At 43.5% G+C, this 13912-nt stretch overlaps 1 protein-coding gene across 2 annotated transcripts in view; it reads right to left on the bottom strand.

The window, feature by feature from the left end:
• Positions 1–13912, bottom strand: part of magi2b (membrane associated guanylate kinase, WW and PDZ domain containing 2b) — a 99444-nt gene that overhangs the window by 7066 nt on the left and 78466 nt on the right. The window contains exons 11-20 of one of the 2 annotated variants that reach the window (XM_087796734.1): positions 11968–12136; positions 7922–7953; positions 6593–6785; positions 6429–6520; positions 5221–5413; positions 4785–5024; positions 2339–2524; positions 1984–2266; positions 484–718; positions 262–405 (exon numbers count right to left, since the gene is read on the bottom strand). In XM_087796734.1, the coding sequence (XP_087652860.1) occupies positions 262–405; positions 484–718; positions 1984–2266; positions 2339–2524; positions 4785–5024; positions 5221–5413; positions 6429–6520; positions 6593–6785; positions 7922–7953; positions 11968–12136 (1767 nt within the window). Of the gene's footprint in view, positions 1–261; positions 719–1983; positions 2267–2338; positions 2525–4784; positions 5025–5220; positions 5414–6404; positions 6521–6592; positions 6786–7921; positions 7954–11967; positions 12137–13912 lie in introns of both variants that reach the window. The other variant, XM_087796733.1, reaches the window with a different exon arrangement.

Raw genomic sequence — 13912 nt, 5'->3', positions numbered from 1 at the left:
CCAATCCGAGCTCTCTTTACTATTTTCTTATATCATATTTTATTAAATCACGCGATCTACTCGCAACAGCTTCCATCGCGATCGACGTATTGCCCACCCCTGGTTTAAATCAACAATATATTAAAGGAAATGTATTTCAACATACAAACTCAATGTTGGATATGGAGCGAACCATTGTGAAGCTTCTCTGCTTCATTTCAAGGTCTCTCATTTGGTTCTCACTAAAGCAAGAGTTTTAGAAAGATCATTCAAATATCTCACCCTCATCCTCCCGTTCCGTACGGCCGGACCGTCCTCCGCCAGCCGCAACACAAACAGGTCCATCTTGTACTCTCGGCCCCCGCGGATGCTAAAACCGAAACCTTTTGAACTTTTCTCCAACTCCACAGTAAAGTAGTCGTAGTCCTGCGGGAGAGACACGGACATGCTCGCATCATAAAGCAATGATGACTCGAGTGTTTTTAAGAGGAAGTTCCTCTCTACCTGTGGTCTGAAGTCTGTCGTGATCCCCAGTGGGAACTGAGCCGCCGCCGCCGCTGCCGCCGCCGCGTGCTGTCTGTAGTCCAGCAGGCCGGGCGGGTGTCTGTAGTCCAGCGTCGGGGGCTGTCTATAGTCGCTCACGGGCGGGTGCCTGTAGTCGACGGGTGGTTGCCTGTAATCAGTGAACGGAGGATGACGGAAATCAGGTTTGACATCCTGTCTGGCTTTTACCTCTGACCTGTGAGGAGAGAAGAGCGACAGCTTCAGAGAGAGAGTCGTGGAGCAGAACCTGCACCGGAGTGGACCGCTCCGTAATCCGCTCGGAAATAGAGCCGTCGTGAAACTTTCAGGGAGGTCTCGGTGGAGGAATGAGAGCCAGTGATGGACCGTGAGAGCTACTCTGCGTGTGTGTGTGTGTGTCGCATCCATCCATGCGTGCACTCACACTTTCACAGTTTTGACAGACCGCCGGCCGCTGCATTACCGGATGATACCTGCTGCTTAATTATTCACACACTCCGTAAGAGCTGCTGTTACACTCGAGTCTGGGAGAGACGTGACTGAGACGGAAGGTTGCAGGAGACTCACTGTTTGCAGACACTCGCATCTATTAAGATAAGCTTTTATTCTCCTCAAATCATACAAAGATCCCTGCAGAGATGTTTGATCTCTTGACACAGGAGTCTTTCTCTGCTGTGGATTTGATTATTTTCTCTACAGATATGAGATAAAAAGGACTAACATAACGATATTTCATCACAGCGTGTGGACAGTTTGCCTCTGCGTCCAGTTTGACAAACTTAAAACATCCAAATACCTCCCTGGTGCTCGTCTGCAATCTCTGGTATTGAAGCCTTGACATGAGAAATGAGAACATTTTTGTCTACGACTCTACAAAGGAACATATTACTCTGAAAAGAATCTGAACCTCGGTCGATATGAGGGTGAGAAGAAAATGAGTGAAGTTTGAATTATGGTCGAACTATCAATTTAAGTCGTATCTTGGACAAATGGAAACACTTCAGAGCGCGACTGAAGTTTATACTTTTGTTTAGAATAAGATACATCCCTTTAATTTGATGAGAATTTAAGATAATTGTAGACATCTTTAGGCCTTCATTTATTAGCTGTTAGACATCATTTAAAGTCCCAGTCTTACATAATGAAGTGTTTTGCTTCAAAGGGCCACTGTGTTGGACACTGTTCTCCCTATTGTTCCTGCTGTAAACTACTCAGAGGAATTTAGTTTCTTCTTCTTCTGAGTAATAGATTACATTTTTTAATTAAAGTTAAAAAATAATGAATTAAAAAAAACAAAAAACCTATATATATTGTTAAATAAATACATGTACACAAATAGCTATTTTAATATACACGTATAATACATTGCTTTGGTTAAGTATCTTCCCGACTCCTGCTCAAGCCTGAGAGCCTGTTTAAGACGTGACAAATATGTGTGTGCGCTTGTGTGTGTGTGTGTGTTTGCACTCAGCACAAGCTTACCTGCCATCATGGAGGAAGAGGTGAGGGGGGAGGCCAGACTGAGTCACTGGGCTCTGCTGGGTTCCTGCTGGTACTGTCTGTGAGGCGGCTGGACCAGTCACACCTATTTGAGCTGGTGACTGTATCGACGCCTGCCCAGTCTGGGCGCTCATATGTCCAGGCTGCAGGGTCACCTGGCCGGGATGAAGGCCTATTTGGCCCGGCTGAGTCGCGGGACTCGGCTGAGGACTGTGTTTCTGGGTCATGGGGCTCTGTTTCTCTGAACCGGGCCCCGACTGAGACCCTGAAAAGAAAGGAGAGAGAGAGACTTGTAAGCGAAACAGCAGAAAAAACGCCTCCAGACACGAAGACGTACCCTCTTCTGGGATGATGTGCAGGGTGACCGTCAGACCCGCGTCCTTGATAAGCTTGACGATGTCGGCGTGTGGCATGCTGATGATGGACTGTCCGTTCACCGCCAGGATCCGATCTCCCACCTTCAGTTTCCCACATCGGTCCGCGGGGCTGCCCTCGATGATGCGTCCAATTTTATGGGGCACAGCTGGAGACACAACGCCAGCGCAGTTGTCAGGACCAATTTGGGGGGAAGGATTGTTCACAAGCAACTCATTGTCACTGTGCGAGCTTGTTCTGAAGCCATTACAAATACTGGACACGCACATTATTGAGAAGCTCAGAGTAAAACGAACAAAATAGACAAAGAGATTAAGTCACTTTATCGCTGCTGAACAAAGATGCGGCTGAAAGTCTGTCTTACTCCACTTGAGGCCCATAAAAGAGTTTGACAGCACAAACTCAGGCAGAGACATAAACGTTGTTAACGCCCGCGATCCGTAGCTTTAGCTTGACAGTTTCATTCTATGGATAGAAATGACTGATGGAAGTTATTTTGTTGACACAGTGTCCTTGTGTCTTCAGTGACCCTAATGGCAGTGACAGGTTTGAGCGGAAAGTAACAAATGACATTTACTCATTTTCGACACAGGACTTCTTATACATTTAAAACTTTAATTTTACTTTTCTTTCACTTCTTTGGTACATAAACATGCTAGATAGATACTTTATTTAGAAATAATTTGAAAATAATTCCAACATAAAAAAGAAAATGAATTGCTTGTCTGAGAAGACATACAGACATTGAAGAAGGTCCTTTGCTTCCTGCTAATTTTAGCTCCAATTGAAATACCATGATGTTAATTTGAGGCTTAATCAGGCTGATATTGTTTTATCTGACAATGTCTTTAGTATCTTAAGAGCTTCTCGACGAATGATCTAATGATTGATTTAAAGATAACTAGGGGTGGGTAGCTGTTCATCCTCTTCAGTGTGGGTCCTTGACCAGATGTCTCAAGGATCCTGCGTAGTATCTTGGTCGTTTCTAGATCTGCTCTCTTCTTGAGGGAGATGTCTGATGTTGCTCCAGGGATCTGTTGGAGCTCACTGCTCCGAGTGCTTCAATGACTTCTTACACTAGTGTTGCTCTTACCTTCAAGGCTTTCTTTAGCTCTTCTCTGAGCCCCGGGTAATTGTCCAGTTTCTTATGTTCCTTTTTCCTGATGTTTCCATCTCTTAAGATAAGCTACACTTAACTATCACAGCCACTTTCCTCTGTTGCTCATCTATGACCACAATCCGGGTTATTTGATCATTTCATTATATTATTATTTTTGCTCTGTATCTGGAGGTCCCTCAGGATCTCTGCTCTGTCGTTTCCCTTCACCTTCCAATCTTGGTCTTCAGGTCACATTCTACACAGATGATCCTCAACACTATAGCGGCTTCACAGTCTGAACCTGGGATCTCAGATCTGGGCCTCATTTGCTGTCGTAGTGTTGGTCAGCGAGTCAATGTCTTGGTCACTCTTTGCGTACAGCTTGATGTCATTGATTTAGAAATCGGTATCCATGGTGTTGGTATTGAAGGCCCTTAAGAGCCTGACATGAGTGTCCATGTTGTGAGGAGGGAGGTGTTTGGCCAATAGTTGGATGGTGCTGTTCCCTTCTGGGGGTCTTTCTAAATCAAGACTGGGTCAGCCAACCATAGTGTGTCACTGTCAGCAGTTCATTTGTACTGATCTTCATGGAGCGAGGTCAGCATTTTGAGCCAGCAAGCATGGATTTTGGTCAGGGATAGTGCTGTCCAGTTCTTCTTATCTGGGACTTGGATGTTTGTAAATGTGATGGTTACGGCACCTTCTTCAGGAAGATCGGTGAAGTCTGCTCTTTGACCCATCGACCACATTGTTGTCATGTTTCTCTGCTTCTTCCACCCATATGTCTCTGGTCGTTGGTCTTGAGCTTTTGTGTCTTCACCTGCCACTGAGAACACACTTCTGCTGGTTCAGTGGAGAACAAGCCGTTTATTCGCCTGGCTTTTATATCCCAGTTTCACATCTGCCTGCACCTCTTGGGTTCATTTTCCTTGATCGCGCCTTTCTGTAGTTTGGCCGACCTCTCTCCGTCAATGTTAACTCCCCCATCTGTCCGTCCTGACTCCCCCTTACTTAAGCATTACGCTGTTAGCAACCGAGCTATCCAGACGCTTTTTGTGAGGCTCAAGTAATAACATCTAGTTGGAGAAGTATTAAGTAAACACCCCTTTTTAACAAATATCAGAAGTATTTTAATATTTTGATACATTTACTTAATTAAAATAAAGCAGTCTTTTATTCCTTTTACTCAAGTAGAAAAATCTAATTTATGCAGTTGCATAAAAGAACCTGGTTCCATTTAACGGACCTGAAATCAAAAAGATGAGCAGACCACCATCTCCCTCGAGGAGTCGGCTCACGAGCAACTCACTGATGACGTTGACGTTCTCGGGTCGGTTCAGGGAGCTGATGATGACGAAGCCGAATCCCTCGTTCTCCTTGCGGTGGATGACCACATCGCTGGTTTGCAGGGCGGACCCTTCTTGTTGGCAGCCGGCGGAGGGGACGGCGACCACCTGGGGGCCCAGAGCCGAGGCCCCGTCGCTGCGTGGAGAGCTGTGTTGAGTCGACACCGAGCTGGGGCTGCGACCGTTGACGGGGCACGGCTCTCCTGGAGCGAAGGGTCAGGGAAAGAGAGAGAGTCAGACCGACACAGTTGTCAACTTCTGATATTTACTTTTCTAGCTCATAGACAGAGCGTGAATGTCAGTTTGACATTTCAGGTGTTGTGTAACCCTGTCCCGAAGGTGTGACCCGTCACCTTCCGTGTGTGTGTTTAACTCCATCCAACAATAAAACCTCCTCACCTGGCATGAGCACTCTCCTCCTCACCGTCAGGCTGACCTGACCGTTGCGAGCCGCCGCGTGCATCAAGTCGATCACGTATTTGTGCGGTTTCCCGGCAACCACGTTCTTGTCCACGGAGATGAGCTCGTCTCCGGGCTTGAGGCGGCCGTCGCGCTCGGCGGGGGTGTTCTCGATGATGGCCCCGATGACGATCTGTTGAGAGACGGTCAACGTCAGCGAAGCCGTCGATGAGGACCAGACAGGCGTCCACTACGTTTTCCATGGATTAGACCCGTTTCTGTTTTATCATGCTGACATTCAGAGACGTTACCACAAGGCCTTCATTCAGTATGGGAGGTACTGTGGGTGTCGGTGTCAGTTCGGGGCTGAGGGTGGAGGTGAGTATCGTACTGGGCAGTCTACAGGCTCGTCCCGGACATCAGCTTTTTTTTTTATATACACGACAGAAATGATTTGATCCATCTAAACACCACTTACGAGTCAGAACATGACAAGGTACAATTACTGGACCATTATTATTGTCGCTTCACTGTCACTGTCGCCACAAAAGCTCCATTTTACGGAGCAGAAAATCAATAAACACATAGAGAAAGATAAAGAAAACCAGCAGAGGCAGGAACAAGAGTGCAGTTTAATTGATTCAATTCATGCTACCACAAACTAGAGAAGCACTTGGAGAGTGCAGACCCCTGCCAAGCGGCTCCTTCCCACCCATATCGTTTGTTTGTTGTTCGCAATATTATCGCCCTTTATTTATTTGATCCAGGTGATCAAATATCTTCTTGAACATTGCAGTAGCATTGGATCAAGTAGGTAAGATAGTTGCTACAGTGCACTGTGACACTATAACAGTGCTAAACTGGTACCTTTCAAACTGCTGGAAACCAGGATTGATTGGCATAAACCATTAAAAACTTTTTTAATGTCTTGTGGAATTCAAGATCAAAAATGATCCATTATTGAGATTATCTCAGATGAAATCATCAGAGGTAAGACTTCCCAAGGATGCCACTTTAATTTCATCAAATTGAATATATATTATGGTGACATTAGGGACCAGCAGGGACGACCCAAAGAGGCAGAACTCTGCCCAGCACTGATAAGTGAAGGATGCGTGTGATGTGAAGGTGAGATGACTTCATGTGGTTGAATCAATGTGGGGTCCAGCCCGTCCCATACGAGCCTTGTCACGGGCGTCCGGACTCACAGCCTGCACGGCCTCGTCTCCACCCAGGATGCGGAACCCGAAGCCGGTCTTCTCCCTCAGAAGATGAACCTCTACCTCCTCGTAGTCGGGGCCTGAAAGAAAAGATGGACTTTAAACGCCTGCTGCCTCGCGAAAGCCACCGACTCCCTTGTCCAGACACTCACGTCTGCTTTCGTAGAGCGCTCTGGACTTCTCGTACAGGTCGTACGGGTCTGGCTTGTTCAGGTCGAAACCTTCAGTGGAGTCCGGTACTGAGGTGCGGAGCTGCGGCTGGTTGGGGAAAGGAGTACCGGGAGGCAAGACTGGGCCCGAGAGGTTTGCCTGAGGGCTCCCGTGGGGGTCCCACTGGTCTGGTATCTGAGGGAACAGATCATTTGTTGAGGGGATGAAACTCTTAAGATACTAAAGATAAAACAATATCAGCCTGATTTAACCTCACATTTATATCACGGTGATTGAATCGGAGCTTAAACCAGCAAGAGAGCCGTTGTTTGTCATTCACGACCTTCTACAATGTCTGTACACCACTTCGAGGAGTTTTCCTCAGGAAATACACACCAGCTGCTGCCAGCCTAGTTAAGAACTTATCAAGAAAGCAACAAAAACGGTTTCTTGGGGAAATGGAAGGAATCAATTTTATATGTAAAATGTTAATGTTCTATGTTTCTACGTCAAAAGTAGCTGTGATTGGTTGACTGGGCGTCAAAGCATTTGCGGTCAACGTTTTATTAAAAAAAAGTGAAGAATTAAATGGTGAAAACGAAGCAATTATTCTTAGGAAAAATGCCTGTGACCCACTGTGAACCTCTCCATGACCCACTTAAGGGTCACAGCCACAACCATTAAAGCTAAACACATCCACACCTTTTAGCTCAGCCATTCTTTATATTGCTTCAGAACGCTAATGCCGCCACAAGACCCCAAAACACCCTAACAGGATATTAGAACTTTCTAAACTGCTCGTCCTGAGTTATGAGGAGCTGATCCTCATCATGTGCCAAAGGACGTGATAATATTTGTTCATCGAGGAGGTCATTTGGGTCTAAAGCTCTCTCGTCTCGTGCTGCTCGAGTGTCATCTTCATTCCTGTGATTGATACTTGACTGATGCACGCGGCGCTTGGCCTTATTAATTAGGCTTGATGGACGACTGGAGTCCATCCTTTGTTCTCCAGGAACACTTCATCACCAGAGAGGCTGCGACTGATGAAAGACGCAGTAACAGGTGCTGCTCGACCGCGGCGGCGTCTCCTCCATCTGTCCCGGGCTGAACCGCAGCAGGAGCAGGTTCGGGACAAACCGGCTCATTTCACAATCGCTCTGAGAAACACCTCAGAGGCTGTACAGTCACTGTGACGAACACTGATCCTGCACGCCACCGTCTCCCCTCTCTGCTTCAACACACTCGTCTGCTGCAAACACTTGCTCTATTTTCTTCTCTCAACACATTCAATTCACAAGCAGCAAACACACAAGTGCTTTAAGCCCAAATACCTGTTTGGAGGTTTTCCATGGAGAGATGTGGCCTGAAGGGAGAGGAAGAAAAATGTTAAAATGATTTAAACTCCCATGAATGTTGTGTTTTCATTAAGCTATTTAAAAAAAAGCATGTTTGCTTGTTGCAGATATTTCCACATAATTACATCATTAGCGGCATCAGATTGTATAACACATTAACACACACACACCTCTACACACACCGTGTGATGTTTCATCTGCAGAGCATTAGCAAACAAATACATACATGAGAAGGTTGGAGTCAGCAATTATTCTGACATCTGTAAAAAAGGTTACATTTTTATTTATTTCCTTTAATCATTTTCAAGGTAAATATTTGTTTTATATTGTAATTCCATTAATACTACTATGACTGGCTGAATTATAATTAATCTGAAGGACTATGAATTAAAATAAATATTACATTTTGAAGATTGACTCATTTAAAACTCTATGTTTAAAAAATATTTCTGAAAATATTCAACATTTTAAATTAAATTACTCAAAGAAAATTCAATCTTTTTAATATACAAATTAATGAATTCAATTATTCCATTAATAATATAGTAAGTAAGTAAGTATATAACTTTCAATATAGTTCACTTCAGTCATTTATTATTCTGATGGTACTGATTTAATTCCATATGGAACTGGCATGTAAACGTCATGATCTCAAGACACGGAGCAAAGTGGAACATTATGATGAATTAAAGGTAAATGTTCAATTTTCGTGAAGTATGTATAACATGTTAAGCACTTGGGGTAACCGAGAGGATGACTCTACGGTGGGAACAAAGAAGAAAACCCCCCTCAGGTGGAGAAATCTAGACAAACGGATGGAAGTTCAGAGGAGCTGTCCGTGGTGCTGAAGGACTCGAACACGAGGAGCCCCTCTGTGGGAGACTCTGCTGCTAATAACCCAAATCTGTGGGGAATACAGGCCTTGAGGGAAGCCTTTAGGGCTCCTAATAAGTCTTTCACAGGAAACATCTCTTAATGACCCGGAGAAGGAAATTAGCTGGAGCTGGGAGGCGATTGTCCGCCCGTGTTTCAGCCTCACAGAGGCTTCATTTAAATGCTAATACAATTCAGTGGCATATGTGCCGGAACTGCAGCGCGCCCATATGAATGCTGATGATTCACAAATGTACGAGTGCTGGAGGGCTGCACGTGGCTCCTCTCAAGAGTGGTCAGTGGTCAGCCAGTCTGGCAGGGCAACCTCGCAGACTAGCCTGCTGAGTTCTGGATGGCACTCGGTTCCGCCTGCGAGCAACCGACACCTTTTTTTTTCCCTCCCTCTCCTCATCCATAATGGGCGTCTTCATCGGTGCTGCCAAAGGTTTCTGGACTGTGGTTGGCTCGGCGTCAACCTGAGATGTCAGGAGACCGAGCCGTGAACATGTCTAGAGCTCGGTGGAAGTCTGGCTGGATGCCCACTCCGAGGCGAGACACAAAACCCACAGAAGTCTAACACCTCGTCACACACCGACAGTTGTGTTCTCTGCCGCCACCTGAACTCGGAATTGCGCCGCAGAACCCCTGACATTCTGCACGTCTGAGTCACGAGCAGAGGACCTTGTTCATTTCACCGCCTGCAGAGTCAGGAATGTTCCTGATGTGTCAGGATCAGAGTCCCAGAGGGGTTGTTCTCTGTGTGATGGGCGCTGGGGAGCTTGACAGCATCATCGGGGGAGGGGCAGTTATTGTCTGCTTCAGAACTTACAAAGACACTTTTATTTGCATGCTGCTGCTCCATCATCGCTCAATTTGCTGTGTATTCTCTGGTGCCTCATGTGACTTATGTTCCATAGTCTGCCACCAGGGGTCGTCTTCATGCAGTTGATATGCAGCAGCACATTTGACCTGCTCTGTGATGACATAGTGGAGCCACTTTGTTTTTTAAGATGGATATATCTGCACATAATGTGATTCAAAACTCAATATGTCATGTTTAAAATGAACATGACAAGTCTCACCGACTCTCATTTTAATAGATCTCTGTGGTAATTGTCAGGTAGAACAATGACAAAATTCCACCTCAGGCATAATATTAATATGACATTTTACTTTATTTAAGTGTCACTTTTTGTAAAGCAGATATATTCATCTTTACTGTGCAGTAACTACTAGATATCCACCCAATTAAAACATGATGCACAAAAAAAGTAAACATTAAATGTTTATTTCTCATGTTAAAATGTAATCAATTTAACATTAAAAAAGATTTTATTTACAGACTTAAGGTTCAAATATGAATAATGAATAAGAATAATTCATTTTACATTACAGTTGAATAACAAACAAAAATAGACTAATTACGGTACAAGGACCTTCTAAAAAACATGAAATAAAATAGATATTTTGAATTGTTTTGGTTTTAAGAGTGCGGGACAAACTGTGGGAGCCCGTAGCCTTTTTGAAGTCTGACCAACGTCATCTCAGCAGAGTGGTTAGAGGGGGAGATTTAAATGCCAGTGAACGACAGTGACGTTATGGTTAGCTCGGCGGCACTGCCTTTTCAAGGTCGCCTTTCGCCCCAAAACTACAAATAATAAAAAATAAGAGACTTACTACAGAATGTGTGTTAAAAATAATAATAATAATTCACCTGTGCTGTCTGTAAATGAGGCAACTATATGTTTTCTGAAGTAAATGCTGGGTAGGTTTTATTGTTCATTGATTTTTGTCAAGAGCCTGTAGTGTAGCTTACATTTCGCCACCTTTGAAAACCAAAAAGTGAAAAGAAAAATCCCATCTGATTGTGTTAGAACTCTCCTGCTTCAGACCAGCCATGCCACTTGTCTTTGTAATAGCCAGAACACAAGAGTGTTACCAGGTGGTATATAAAAGTGCAGGGCAGGCAGAAACAAAGATATTTAAGAAAAACCTGTAATTTAATGTTATACAGTTATACTGTATAGGATTTGTGAAAATGAAATTGGTTAAAATTTGAAAGTATTTTATAGATGGATCAATTAAGCTCTTGAATAATGTAAGAATTATATTTAAATGTTGTCTGAGGGGCTTTTAATTAAGCAAAACCCTCTTAAACTGTTCTTAAAATACAATGTTGTCAACGTTTACCTCTTCTATCTTTAAAATGTGTCAATGTTACTTTACACATTAAGAAATGGTTTTAATTTGATCTGCACCGTCACAGAGTCAAATGCTCTTAAACAAACAGAACGTTAGCCATAACCAACACAACACTTGTCTTCGACCAACACAATATGTTACACACCTCGACCTCGAACCAGGTCGTCAATAGTCTTGATCAAACAACAGGATTCAAACAAGTAAACCTGCAAGTCAGCATTTTGTAAAGTCGATAACTGCTCACTTCCAATAACACAATCTCGGTTAACCTGATAACTTAATCCTGAAATCTATGAGACATCCGTGAGGTTTAGTGAATCCAATCCAGGAGTCACGGAATCTGTCGTCTCTTCAAGTGATGTTTGAACTCGGACAAACAAAAGAACAAGAAAACCCTGCACAGCCACAAGAAGGAAGTGAATTAGCCAGCGACTTAATTTCCTTCGAGCTCGCAGCCCTCTATTGTCCTGGCACTTGAAACTTCTTTGTGATAGAATTCTCCTCCACTTCCTCCCGTTTTGATTTATGCTCAGAGACCGGGGGGCATGTGACCCCCCGTTAGCCTTCTTCTGAAGCCGAACATATGCAGAGAATTAAAGGCGCTGCTGAGCGGCTCATTACAAATGCCGACCAAAAAAAAGAAGCACAAATCTAAATACACAGTCTGTCGGAGCAGATTAATGTTGGAATGTCGAGTTGGTGTGGAAGGAAACGAAGCGCAGCCAGAAACTCTGAACTCTGGTGTGATGTTAGCAGTGTTCCTGCAGTGCGACATGGACTTATTGCACCATTTAGTGCAGAAAGAAAAACGATTATGACGACAACACAGAGAGTTTTGAGAACAATTGGTAACAAGTATTCACAGTTTAGATCAAAGAGAATTAAGGCAGTAAAAGTTACACAAGAGCAGCGACGATAACATGACGGTCCGGACGTTCATCGCTCACCTGTGGCGGCTCGCTGTATGAGCAGTGTGGCCTCGGCTCCGACAGGACACTCTTTGAGCATCTCCACCACACGGCCGTGTCCGGCCGCGGCCACAGGTTGCTGGTTCACCTCCAGGATCAAGTCTCCCTCAGTGAGACCCGCGGCGGCCTGCGAGCCAGGCTCCAGCACCTGCCAACGTCAACCGATCGTCAAGTAAGGCTTGATGGAAGTGAGTATACGGTTGATGTAAATGAAGTATTACACCATAACTGAGCCCTGAACAAGATGGGAATGATGAATGCATGTTTGACTTTTTATCTGAAGACGTTTTTATTCGTGCAGGCTTTTCCTTGATTTTCTGGAACTCCTGTGTTGTTCTCCGTGTTATCTTGACCTTTAAAGTATATACTTTATTGAATATTGTTTTGATTGTTTAAGCGCTTTGTGACCCTGGTCTGGAAAAAGCGCTCTATAAATACAACTTACTTACTTACTTACAATTAAAATGCCATGAATAAAATACTCAGAACATAAATGATTGGTTCTTGACAATAATTTAAAATAATATAAGGTTTAAAACCAGACAAAACCAACAAAATATAATAAGGATACATATCAAACAATATACTGTAATTTTATTGGCTATAGAGGACACCAGACCATTAGCCTCACTAACTAAATTGAAAAAGTACATCTATAGGTCGCACCTGTCTACAGTATAAGCCTCAGGTGTCCATATTGTAAAATAAAATGTTAACACAGACACAGAAACATTTTTAAAAACTTAAATAAATAAATGTGTTTTTCTGACCAGAGTGTATAACACGGCAGTAAAACGGCAAGATAAAAATAACAATCTTTGTCAAATGGTTTACCTCTGAAATGGAGTTAGTTCTTTGCGCTGCCGTCTCCAACTTCCCACCATAGATTTAAAGACGTCTAGCTCACATGAAGCATCTTCACTTCCTTCATCAGGAACAGTTTTTATAAATTAAGAGTTTTATCGAAGGTAAAAGGCTACCTTCCCCCCACTGATCTGGAGAGGGTTATACATGCTTTTATCAGCTCACAGCTGGATTATTGTAACTCTCTCTACTCTGGGATCGACAAAACACTCATGTCCCGTCTGCAACTCGTGCAGGATGCTGCCGAACGCCTCCTGACTTGAGCTCAGCTGAACTGCGACACATTCATACTCCAGCTAGATCTGTTAGATCAGCCAACCAGCTATTGCTGGATGTTCCTATGGCAAAACGTAAGACCAGAGGAGACACGGCCTTTGCAGTGGCAGCTCCTCAGCTCTGGAATGCCCTGCCTAGACCAAGTGCCCAGCAGTTGAACTTTCTAAAAAGTCTCTTAAAACGCACTTTTATTCTGGGGTTTAATACATGTTGAGTTGGACCCCTGTTGCTTCCGTTTCTTGTGTGTGTTGATGTCGTTGTGACCTGTTTTTTGGGAACCTGTAAAGCACTTTGGTCGACCTTGGTTGTTTTTAAACGTGCTTTATAAATACAATTTGACTTGACTTGACTTGACTTTTTTCCAAAGTCAGATCGATCAGCTTTAGCACCATATGTTCTTTTTTTGGTGTTTTCATTAAAATAAATATCGTCCACCTGTCTCTCTAGCTGTAGCGCCTCCTAGAGGCTTTTACGCATTAATATTGACATATGACTTTTTAATATGTGTTATTTGCTCCTTGTTTGTTTTTCCCTCATTTAAAATAATCACTATAAATATTTTGTGACGATATATGTATGAATATCTTTATCTTTATTTGTGTCACTAAATAAATTATAAATATTATATATGGAACAATCTAAAGATTAGAAACATGTTGTCAGATGCATGGTGTCAAGCATCTATAACATATGGTTAGAACATTTGTTTTTTAAAATGAATGTCAGAACTAGATATAAACTAGTAAAAGGTAGCATACGGTACTAGGTATGTTTTCAGACCCAA

Source organism: Callionymus lyra, chromosome 8 (genome assembly GCF_982586985.1).
Source record: "Callionymus lyra chromosome 8, fCalLyr1.hap1.1, whole genome shotgun sequence".
NCBI lineage: Eukaryota > Metazoa > Chordata > Actinopteri > Syngnathiformes > Callionymidae > Callionymus > Callionymus lyra.
This window is presented reverse-complemented; position numbering and strand designations above follow the sequence as displayed.